The 12,142-nt window shown below is 36.7% G+C and overlaps 1 protein-coding gene across 1 annotated transcript in view; it reads left to right on the forward strand.

Moving 5' to 3' along the window:
- Positions 1-5,040, forward strand: part of TENM1 (teneurin transmembrane protein 1) — a 243,912-nt gene extending 238,872 nt beyond the window's left edge. Inside the window, exons 30-34 of the mRNA XM_053473912.1 lie at positions 69-365; positions 1,287-1,674; positions 1,796-3,016; positions 3,158-3,300; positions 3,757-5,040. Of these exons, the coding sequence (XP_053329887.1) occupies positions 69-365; positions 1,287-1,674; positions 1,796-3,016; positions 3,158-3,300; positions 3,757-4,515 (2,808 nt within the window). The 3' untranslated portion in view covers positions 4,516-5,040. The remainder of the gene's footprint in view (positions 1-68; positions 366-1,286; positions 1,675-1,795; positions 3,017-3,157; positions 3,301-3,756) is intronic.
- The last annotated feature ends 7,102 nt before the right edge of the window (positions 5,041-12,142 follow it).

The following is a 12,142-nucleotide window of genomic DNA, read 5'->3' on the forward strand; positions in this document are numbered from 1 at the left end:
ACTTTAAGGTACAATGAACTCCCCAACTGTCTTTTAATGTGTGTCTTTGGTAAATGTTCCCATTTTAGGCTCATAACAGAAACTTGTTGTCCATTGATTTTGACCACATCACCAGAACTGGAAAGATCTATGATGACCACAGGAAATTTACTCTCAGAATCCTTTATGATAAAACCGGTCATCCTGTCCAGTGGTCACCAAGCAGCAAGTACCATGATGTTAATATAACTTATTCCCCTTCTGGTCTTGTTACCTACATTCAAAGAGGAACCTGGACAGAGAAAATAGAGTACGATCAGAATGGAAAGGTGGTTTCCAGAATCTGGGCCAATGGCAAAATCTGGAGCTATACATACTTGGAAAAAGTAAGTTTAGGAGTTGCCGACTTCAGTATTTTATAATAACTTTTTTTTCTTATGATTGAAAGAGATAAAGGTTTAAAATGCCTAAGTGGTGTATTGACTTGTTATTTAACTAAATAGCATTTTTACAGTGAATAATGGTATGTGTGGGAACTGTTATATATTATAAATGTCTTCAAAAGACAGAAGGCCTTTTTATTACACTTTATGCATAATGATATCACTGCGCACAATTATTTCACAAAATAATAATCATCAATCACGTTACAAGCAGCATAATAAGTATAAAAGCCAACACAATAAATTTCTTCTTCAGTATATCTATTGTGTTATGGAATAATGGGTCCTTCTTATTCATGACATACTCTGAATAATTATCACGAAAATGTTCCTGGAATTTCAAGTGAAACAGAAATCACGTTGACACTTTGGTATCACAGTTGCTTTATTAATAGTCCTTGTATCTAAGTCCATATAAAAGCCTGTAAACAAGAGGAAATTGTTTGCCTTTATTATCTGGCAATCAGGTTGTATTAAAATAAACACGTCACTTAAAATGAAAAATACATTTATCAATACAACATTTAATGTATATATGCTGTGGTTTGCAATGAGGTTCAAAATACTTTTTTTTAAATTTAAATTTAATTGTCCGTGGTCCTTTCTTCCTGAGTCATTTCTCATTTGTGTTATTAAATATTAATTACTGGTGGACCATTCTTCAGAAAAGAGGTCTTCCATAAATAAAATGACTTCATTAGCTTCTCTGCCCTGAGTTTCAAGGCCTAGGAGTTATGATTCGTTATTACATGTTTCAGGGGTGAAATAATGATAAAATCTATAGCCAATTCTATAGTGTTTTGGAAACTGAAACTTGATTTTTTTTGACAAAGTAATATTTACACATGTTTTATTACTTTTCAGACTATAAGCCTCCTTTTGCATAGCCAGCGGCGCTATATTTTTGAATATGATCATTCGGACTATCTTGCTTCAGTAACAATGCCTAACATGGTGCGCCACAGTTTGCAAACAATGCTCTCGGTTGGGTATTACAGGAACATTTACAGCCCACCTGACAGTGCTGGCTCTTTCATTCAAGATTTCACTGGAGACGGGCGGCTTTTGCAAACTTTATACCTTGGGACAGGACGGAGAGTGCTTTATAAATACACCAAACAAACGAAGCTCTCTGAAATCATCTACGACACCACCCAGGTCACATTTACTTACGAGGAAACCTCTGGAGTCATTAAAACAATCCACCTAATGCATGAGGGATTTGTTTGCACTATCAGATATAGGCAGACAGGTACGTGTTATACACAAAAAATAAATAGACTGTTTCTATGTACTTGTTGCCTTGTTGCAAGCATCTGAAAATAAAGGTTTCTTGATTGTGTCAACAATGTAATATTTTTTCTCCCAATTAGGTCCCCTCATTGGACGCCAGATCTTTAGATTTAGTGAAGAAGGGCTTGTCAATGGCAGGTTTGACTACAGCTACAATAACTTTCGAGTTACCAGTATGCAAGCCATGATTAACGAGATACCTCTTCCTATAGACCTGTATCGGTATGTAGATGTCTCTGGAAGGACGGAGCAGTTTGGAAAATTCAGCGTCATCAATTATGATTTAAACCAAGTCATCACAACCACAATGATGAAACACACAAAGATATTTAGCTCAAGTGGACAAGTCATTGAGGTGCAGTATGAAATACTTAAGGCTATTGCTTACTGGATGACTATCCAGTATGATAATATGGGTCGTATGGTAATTTGTGACATACGAGTAGGAGTTGATGCTAATATAACTAGATATTCTTACGAATATGATCCAGATGGCCAACTTCAAACAGTGTCTGTGAATGAGAAGACTCAATGGCGTTACAGTTATGACCTTAATGGAAATATTAACCTACTCAGCCATGGCAACAGTGCTCGTCTTACACCACTGAGGTATGATATTGGAGATCGTATTACCAGACTGGGAGAAATTCAGTATAAAATGGATGACGATGGATTCCTCAGACAAAGAGGCAATGACATATTCGAGTACAACTCAAATGGTCTTCTGAGCAAGGCTTATAACAAGGTTGCAGGTTGGAATGTGCATTACCGTTATGATGGTTTAGGAAGACGTGTTGCGAGCAAATCAAGTACAGGATCCCATCTACAATTCTTTTATGCAGATCTGGCAAATCCAATAAGAGTTACACATTTATACAATCACTCTAGTTCTGAGATAACATCACTTTATTATGACCTTCAGGGTCACCTAATTGCCATGGAACTAAGCAGTGGGGATGAATATTATGTTGCCTGTGACAATACAGGAACACCTCTGGCCGTTTTCAGCAGTCGTGGCCAAGTAATAAAGGAGATTCTATATACTCCATATGGCGATATCTATCAAGACACCAACCCAGATTTTGAGGTCATCATTGGGTTTTATGGAGGACTGTATGATTCCCTCACCAAACTTGTGCACCTTGGACAGAGAGATTATGATGTTGTAGCTGGACGATGGGCCACCCCTAATCACCAAATTTGGAATAAACTAAACACAAGCCCCAGACCTTTTAATTTATATTCATTTGAAAACAACTATCCAGTTGGCAAAGCACTAGACGTGGCACAGTATACCACAGGTAAATACTTTTCTTTGATTTTAATGTTATTATTTTAAGACTTTATGCTGTAGAACATAATAAAGGGTTTTACATTACATTAAATGTTATTTATAGAACACCAATAGTGATAAGAGAGTGAGAGTCCTTTTCTTTTTCTAGATATTGGAAGCTGGCTGGAGCTATTCGGATTTCAGTTACACAATGTCCTCCCTGGATTTCCAAAACCAGAAACAAAGGACTTTGAGTCAACATATGAGTTGCAACAACTACAAACAAAAACACAGGAATGGGATCCTGGAAAGGTTGGTACATTGATTTTCTATGATGTATATAGTGTGCATGGTGGGTCACACAATTATCTCAAAGGTAACCTGAATGCAGGAAGATGCCAGCATGATGAGTCCTGTACGTTTGGTGACTGCCCAAACGTGTATCCGCATAACGCACAACATGCCCGCAGCTCATGAATCAGCTTCCAACTGAACTGGAAATATTTTTAATAAACAGTCTGGGTAAAATGCCTTCTATAATAGTTACATGCATTTCTTTCATAAAAACAGATGGAGTGGATCCAACGTTTAGCTCTAGCACAAGACAATGGGGTCATGTATGTAAAACTAAAATGTACTGTACAGCCTGTTCAGCACTGCAATTGTCAGATCATTTCCACCACAAAACTACTTGTAAATAGCAGTAAGTTTTTAAATATCGTTAAGCTTATTGTTATTCCGTTAAAATGCTTTGATTTTTTTTTTCAGACTATCCTTGGTATTCAGTGTGAGCTAAAGAAGCAGCTTCGAAACTTCATTTCTTTAGATCAACTTCCGATGGCGCCAAAACAAAATGAGGGAAAGTGCCATGGAAATGTCAAATATCCCAGGTTTGCAGCAGTTCCATCTGTTTTTGGCAAAGGTATAAAATTTGCTATTAAAGACGGGATTGTGACAGCTGATGTCATTGGAGTCGCCAATGAAGACAGTCGACGCATCGCTGCTATTCTTAACAATGCACATTACCTGGAAAACCTACATTTTACTATAGAAGGAAGGGACACTCACTACTTCATTAAGTTGGGGTCTCTAGAGGAAGACTTGGCTGTCATTGGTAACACTGGCGGGGGACGTATTCTGGAGAATGGAGTAAACGTCACTGTGTCGCAGATGACTTCGTCAGTCAATGGAAGGACTAGAAGGTTTGCTGACATACAACTTCAGCATGGTACATTGTGTTTTAACGTACGTTACGGAACCACCACTGAAGAAGAAAAGAATCATGTCTTAGAATTAGCCAGACAGAGAGCTGTGGCTCAGGCTTGGACTAAGGAGCAGAAGCGGTTGCAGGAAGGAGAGGAAGGCATACGAGTGTGGACAGAGGGTGAGAAACAGCAGCTCTTAAGCACAGGAAAGGTACAAGGCTATGATGGATATTTTGTTCTTTCAGTAGAACCGTATCTAGAACTTTCCGATAATGCCAACAACATTCACTTTATGAGACAGAGTGAAATAGGCAGGAGGTAACAAACAAAACAAAACAACCTCTTTGCCTTTGCGTCACCAAAGACTGCCTGTTTTTAAACATAAAATGGTTTATTGTATTGATTTTCTAGATCAGATCTCTGTATATGTAAATATGAAGAAAACATATCCAACTGCCTTTAAATGTGACAAAAGATGGTATTTTAATATTGTTAGTTTTAATGATGTCACCCTTTCAGCACTTGAGGGGTCAAACGGTTCAATGCTAAGCAGCGCGCTAAAGGCTTCTCGGGTGCTCATGGGATTTAGAATGACGGTGAAGCTTCATAAATTTCGTGTGGCGCTATTCCAAATTTGTGCTCGCATATTAAACACTACAAAGTTGCCACTATTTCTGGAGACTAGAGCTTATGTGATTATAGCGTTTCTAGGCAAAAATAAATAAATAATAAAATCTACCTATCAAGTATTAGCAAGTATTTGATGAAATAATGCGTAACGCTAGAGAACCTTTGTCATTCTTTCTTTCTTTCTTTTTCCATAAATGAACATATTTCACAATACAAATATACAATGTGATTCATGTATAATCCTATTGGATGGTGAGTATTACCCTCATGCAGAGGTGGTTAAAAAGTGAGTATGTCTAGATTAACAGGTGGTTAAAATTATGTAGGTTCAGCCAATGGGCTTTAAGAGCCTTGTCCTTTATATTAAAAGGGCACTATGACATTTCGCAGTGTGCTATCCACACAGTATTGCTGCTTGAATTGCTTACCGTATATTTTATCAGGATAAAATATTTTTTTTAAAATATAAATTTACTGAATGTTAAAGTATATTGCCTTTTTTGGGTTTCTGAAATCATTAGCATCACATGAGCATAATATTTGCAAAGTGTGCAGTTTGCTGTGTCAGAAACATATGTAGCTGAAAATATCCAGCTAGCTCCAAAAAAAAAATAATAATAATAATAATATGTGAAAATCTCGAGGTAAAGGGTTCCAGCTGTTCCAATCATTAATTACAACCTATAGTATGTTAACCAAATACATTTTAGCCGATCTGTCATTGAATTCTTTCCCTGGTTTAATCAGATAATAACACTGAAAATTGTAAGAGGATTTGTGATTCCTATGGCAACAACCTATCAGTGCATGCTTATGTGTCACGTGATAGTTAAGGGTTAAAAAAAAATTATAAATTATATGAAATTTGACACAATTAAAGATTTACTTACGGGAGGGTTTGGAACGGTGCCATTAACTTTAAGCTTGTTGGCATTGGCATATTCTGGTTACCCAGAGGTCACCCTATATGAAAGTCCCCAGGTCTGCTAACCTGGAATTAACCAGTCTCAATCCAGAGGTCTGCGCAATAGATTACAAAACAAGGTTTGTTTGTTTTGTAACCATGAGGACACTACCCAAATCTGCAAAAGCTCTGATACCATCTCTCAAACTGATGTAAACAGATTAATGTTAATGCAAACACTTCCTAATATATGGCGATAGGGGCATCAATGTTTTAACAACGGCTGAGCTTTTATTTATGCAGTGAAAGCTGTAATAAAGCAGGTTATTTTTTCCATTTCAATTACATCAGTCACTTTTCTAACAGCAAAGTGGCAATTTCTCATGTTAATAGCTACGGAAAATGGTTGTGTTGCATGTGGATTGTTCAGTGAACTTCTGTATCCAATCTACACTAGATCAATATATCAGCTCGCTCCAAAATGCAGAACATAGACATATGTCCTTTTTACGCAAAAGTTGGAGACTTAATTAAGCACATATCTTAGCAAGGAACATACACAGGGCTGAGCGGTCTAGGATACTTGAACAGGACATTATGCTGAAGACCATTTCCACCCTGCTGTGCTGCTTTGATCTCGCTGTCTTACTAATTCTCAGTAGGTCGAGGATCAAGTGGTGCTAGGCTGGCTTCCACGGTTTAAGACAAGCTGTCAAGAAAAAATCCTCTTCAACAGAAAAAAAAGACTTTCTGGGTTAAAGAAACTACTTCAAGGACAAATTAGTGTGTGTATGTACTAGTAACATATACTCAAATCTTTACCTGTGGCCATAAGCTGCTTTTTTTGTGTGCCTCGTTTATATTAACCTAATGGCGACAATGCCTATTTTTACAGGGTATTGATTTATAACTGTTAATGGACTGTAATGGGCTTTGAAGTAATTTGGAATAATTAATCCTGATCACTAGCAGAGATGGTTAGCCATTTAGAATCATTTGTTCTGTGTTCTTTTTACATGTGTGTATATTTTAAGAAAACATTTCTTATTTCACCTATTAATTCCTAAGTCATCTTTCTTTTAAGAGGAACAGGCCCTCTTTAACAGCGAAGTCTCATTAAAAAACATTTTTCTCCATGAACACAAAACACAGTGCTGTATCCCGTAATGTAGGTGAACGTTGACAAAAAGCTGGTTTTATTTCATTTTGTTCCAATAAATGTCCTTTATCTTGAGACCTGGAGGCTGCCATTGTTGTCAGTCGTAGACGACTTTCTCTGCTCAAACACCACACATTAATTTCATTTTATTCAGTTGCTCTATATTTCATTAGTCAGGGTGTCGGACCGGGTGATTCACACTGAGCCAATCTACTGTTTACCACAAGGCAGAATGATACAAATTTAGGATGTTTGTCTTGTTCTATATTTTTGAAAACATATTTTGAATCTGATTTTAGTAATAAAATATGCAAGTGGAAGGCCCAAGCCCTGCTTTCCATCTGTTCTAAAAACCCATCTGTCACTGAAAGAGATAAAAGAGAGTGCAAGATGGAGTTTGACAAAAGGTTTGTGCAAGGATTAATTGGGACAAATTTTGGCTACTGAATTAAGCCTGTACTACCTGTTTTAGATAGGTGAGTGATTGATGTTATATAATTGCTGTACCATCTACTGTTAGGTCAACTGACTTTATACAGAGGTTTCCAAAGATGACTTGTTTCCTTCCCCCTAGGCTTCATGGACAAACTAATTCTGGGGTCTATTCTATGTCATGAGAGTTTGTAAGAGAGTTGAGTTTCAGCTCCTTGACTTCACCATTCATTATGAAGGTCTACACTACACCCCAGTGAGCTTCTGCAGCTTTGGCTTGGCCTGTATAATCCATAGTTAAATTAGTGAGATGTCTTCACCCTTTGATCTATACATTATACAGGGCCAGCACAGCTTCTTGCTGGAGAAACCTGAATAAACCCCAGCATTACAGAAAATAACCCCCATCCAGCAGATTCTTTTTCAACTGTAAAGGCGCTATTCTACGTACTCTGCTGCACTGTACTCTGTTTTCTTGTAGTGTTGAATGCCAAAACCTTTTCCAGAAATAATTATTTAATGATGTGCAAATGTAATTGTGACATGCCATAAAAGCAGGTAAGCTATTTAAAGTTCCTGTCTTGTTTTTATGTGATTAAACCTTCAGATGAAAGAATACAATGACAGGTCTGGTAAGGATTATATGCTGTACATACTAGAACGCGCAATTGATGCTTTGTGTAGAGCAGCATTGGTGTCTGTAGACGAACAGCTAGCATGGCTTGCATGGTGTGTCTGACCAGGGGCCATGCTATTCTCCTACCAGTCTGACTCATCTTTTATTTCCAAAGCCACAATCCAAATATGTAGTGCTGTCCACCGGGTTTAATAAAAATTCCCTTGGAGAACAGGAGGGGGCAGTCCTATACGTAGGAACTTTCAGTTACCTACCAACCAGATCATGTGATTTGGGACCCCTATGCAGTGTCCCAACTTCATAGGCACATCCAAAACAAACCGGTTTTGATTGTGCATGCACAGTTTTACTAGCTAATACAATGTCTGTCTATAAGAGTTTGGCACACCCATATGGGGAAACACTCTTGGTCTTCAGGTAAGATTCTTCATTCTCTGGGCAGGGGAGCATTGTTTGCCATGCACACTTTCCTCCTACACCTACTCATGTCCTTCCTACTTCCCACGAGCTAAAGAAAGTGTTGGGCTAGCCCCAGCCCTTCAGTTATCTACCACTTCCCCTTCACGAATCAACAGAAGAGGGAGAACTCTGGGGACTCTACCCTAGGAAGTTGCCAGATATGCCCATAACCCAAAAAAACTTAGATGCTCCAATTGGCATGAAGTTGTGAGAGTAGGGGTGGGGCGGGATTTGAGGCGGGGACCAAGGGCAAGAAGATGGATTTACCTTAGTAACTTGACTCAGAGTAACAGGATATGGCATCTACCCCCGGGGCATACTTTCAAGGGGCACTCGAGGGGATCAAGTGGGAGCTGTAATTGAGGTCTGTGCCGTAAAAGCACACTTAATTCCATGTTACATCTCAATGGACCAGTCAGGTTGGATCTTGTGATCTCCGTAACTTGCCCATTAACCCTTCTGCCTGCGGGATAGAGAGACTTCCCAGAAATCAGGATTGTTGAGAGTTACTTACACTTAAAAAGCAGTTTGTCTATGTGCAGCCATCTGTCCAAAAGACCCTAAGGCCCTTATTATACAGTCCATTCAGCTGAAATCAAAGTAAGGCTATTTACATATATATATATATATATATATATCGTGTATATCAATATATCTATTATCATAATATGCTGAAAGTGCACTTTACAAATTAAACAGCATTTTAGAAAGTACCATGAAATCTGCTAGGTAAAAACACATTGTTAACAGGGTTACAACACGGTAGTTACAATTCTAAATGGTAAATATCACCTTCCCATATTTTTATCACAGAACTTTATTTTAATTCAGTGTGGAAATGTAAACTATTTTCATGTTACACATTCTGAATGTAAAGAGGGATGTATCTGTTCATTCACAGACGCTTTCAACTCATTAACGGCTGCACTGGAATAATCTTCGTAGCCTAATACCAGTGGAATATTAGATATAAAACTAATAGCGCATTCTGTGATAGGAGGAATACACTGAATGTAATATATACAGTATATATAACTATAACTTATTCCAAAATTCTAGGATTATTTATCATTCCCTTGCAGGTTTAAAGGGCACGATCATGTGATCACAGGTAGATCACTAATATGTTGGTTTTATAATTTGTGATATTAATTCTGAATTTAGTTTGATAATCCAAGATGACTGAAAAATAATGTACTAGAAGTGTAAAGTCTGAGCGGGGTGCAGTTTAAAGTATGTTTTTCGTAACATGTTTATTTCTTAGTGTGACTTCAAAATACATGAAAATATAAAACAATATCTGCTGTATTTATGTAATTCTCTTCAAATGATCACAGTTTTTAGTGTCTAGAGAGGAGATGTAACTGCAGTGCCTTCATTTGCATTAACATTTAGCTTTATTTTCATTTATTTCTTAAAAACAGAAGTGCTGATTGTGCACATCTCATCAATGGTTGACAATAAAAATCTTCTGTTACTTTGAAATGATGGATTGTGAGAATTTGACATGATTTACACAAGCAGAAGACACTGATTTTCTGTTCAATTAGTCCAGATTGCAAGGTTTAGCCCAAATGCAAATTGCAAATACATCAACATATCTGGCACCAAAATTATAGCACATTCATGCTATAATAAATGTATTCCAATATGCATAGCATTTCGCTCTCATGAATCAATGTTTTGTTAATCAGATCAGCATGTAGAAGAGCTTAGACTTTTTACTTTTCTTTAGTACAATTTTTGTGTTTTTTTTAATTATCAAAATCACTATAGTTTTTCTCATTTCCATATTTGAACAGGGTGTTTCTATAGTATAATGAACTGGATTTCCATTCACTATACAGTGTACATGTGAAGCTCTGTAGCATACCAAGAAGTCATCTTCATTAATGGTATTAAATGTTCTTCATAAATGGAACTTAAATGCATAAATAAACATGTATTAATCTGTAACTTTACTGTAGACATATCAGACATTATAGGTATATACAGAAGTACTTTGTTCTAAATGTGCGATTGATGATGCCAGTTATTAACAATCATAAGATTATATCTAATGGCGTTTTGATCATTAGAAAGCTTTTTAGTTAGAGCTCTGTTTGAGAATAATGGGAAAATAATAATTATTAAAAAAACCTTAATGTTATCAAAGTCCACTGAAAAATATTTAATTCTCATCTCCTTGACCACAGTTGTGTTGGCCTTTTGGAAGTCAAAAGAGGAACAACAGTTTCATTTTAGGGGAACACTTACAAGGCCTTCCAATATTGCATAATTTGTAGATGATTGAGGTTATTTCATTCCAAGAACATGAAATACAGAATGGCACAATCATAGAACATGAAATACAGAATGGCACAATCATAGCCGGTAAATTCTTCTTCTTCACTTTCTTGATGTTCAAAAACAGAACTAAAGTAGTTATGTAACACAGAATATTTTCACGTGTGTCTGGATAGGCCAGGTGGACTATTCTTAACCTTATATTACTTGTTAACGAGAAGTGTGTTTGGCAATTAAATTTCTTAGATTCAGTTGTGGACTTCTCCTACTTGCTAAATGTTAGACAAAAAATGTGTTATTGGCAATAGTTGAATTGTATGAAGAACCGTGAAACTATTTAGGCAACTGTGTGTGAGAATAAAATATGAAACATAGACCCGTCCGGTGTTTATCACATGCTATTTTTTGTAGAGTTTCAGAGGCACAGTATCATTGTTTTCAGGTTGTGGTACGGTTGTTGGGTTTCTGTATTACAGTTGTTTTAAACCATGCAGAACATTGTGTTGCTTTGATCTAGGACTTGTCGCTACAAACCAACATTACTATTTTGTATTTCTGTTGACTCTCACATGCTACCAATGGAAACTATACAGGTTTTGTGATATGGCTGCAGCTAACTGCTCTTGTTGCATTCGGCTCTGGTTTTGATACCAGAAGCATGTATTTTATACAATAGCATCATGCTGTAAATAATTTAAAAGGTTGTTAATTTACTGTGTTGCTATTTGAAAGAAAAAAGTACTTTGAATATTTCTTTTTTCTAAAAATAAAGCTATAAATCAATGCCTTGTGTTATCGTATTTATGTTCTATCTAGAATATGGTCCTGCTGCCAGTCTTCTGACCGAGTTGATTTTTCAGATGAAATAACTCAAAGCGATGATATAACTTCAAGAATATTTCAGCTAAATTTGAAATCCATTCTTTTTCAGTTATGTAAATGTAACCTTGCCATAATATGTATCATTCATAATTCCAGGGAATGGTTTATTGGTACGTGACACAAACCCCTGCACTGATAGGTTGTTGCCATAGAAACTTCCTAAATGTGTATGTGTTATTCGTATGTGATAAAACCATCAGAGCAAAGAACATGACAGATCTGACAGATAAAATAGTATTTAATTTGCTCTTAGAATTCAATCTACGGTATATACTAAAATACATGTCCATGTGTCAGTTTGAGATATATAGGGGTATTAACATAATGGCACAACACTTGTACCCTAGTATTGAGTCTATTCACTAAGAAATTGAATAGTTAAGCAAGTTAGTGATTAACTTGACTGACCAGAATCAACTTTGGTCGCTTGCCCTTACATGTTAACACTTACAAAACAAGTTGTGTATTCACTAATCTGTGGGTTGTGTGTGAGTGCATGTCACTATAAATTTTACTAGTTATGGATGAAAGCATGCACGCTTACCTTACCTGAAACTTAC

This window comes from Spea bombifrons, chromosome 8, assembly GCF_027358695.1.
Source record: "Spea bombifrons isolate aSpeBom1 chromosome 8, aSpeBom1.2.pri, whole genome shotgun sequence".
Classification (NCBI taxonomy): domain Eukaryota; kingdom Metazoa; phylum Chordata; class Amphibia; order Anura; family Pelobatidae; genus Spea; species Spea bombifrons.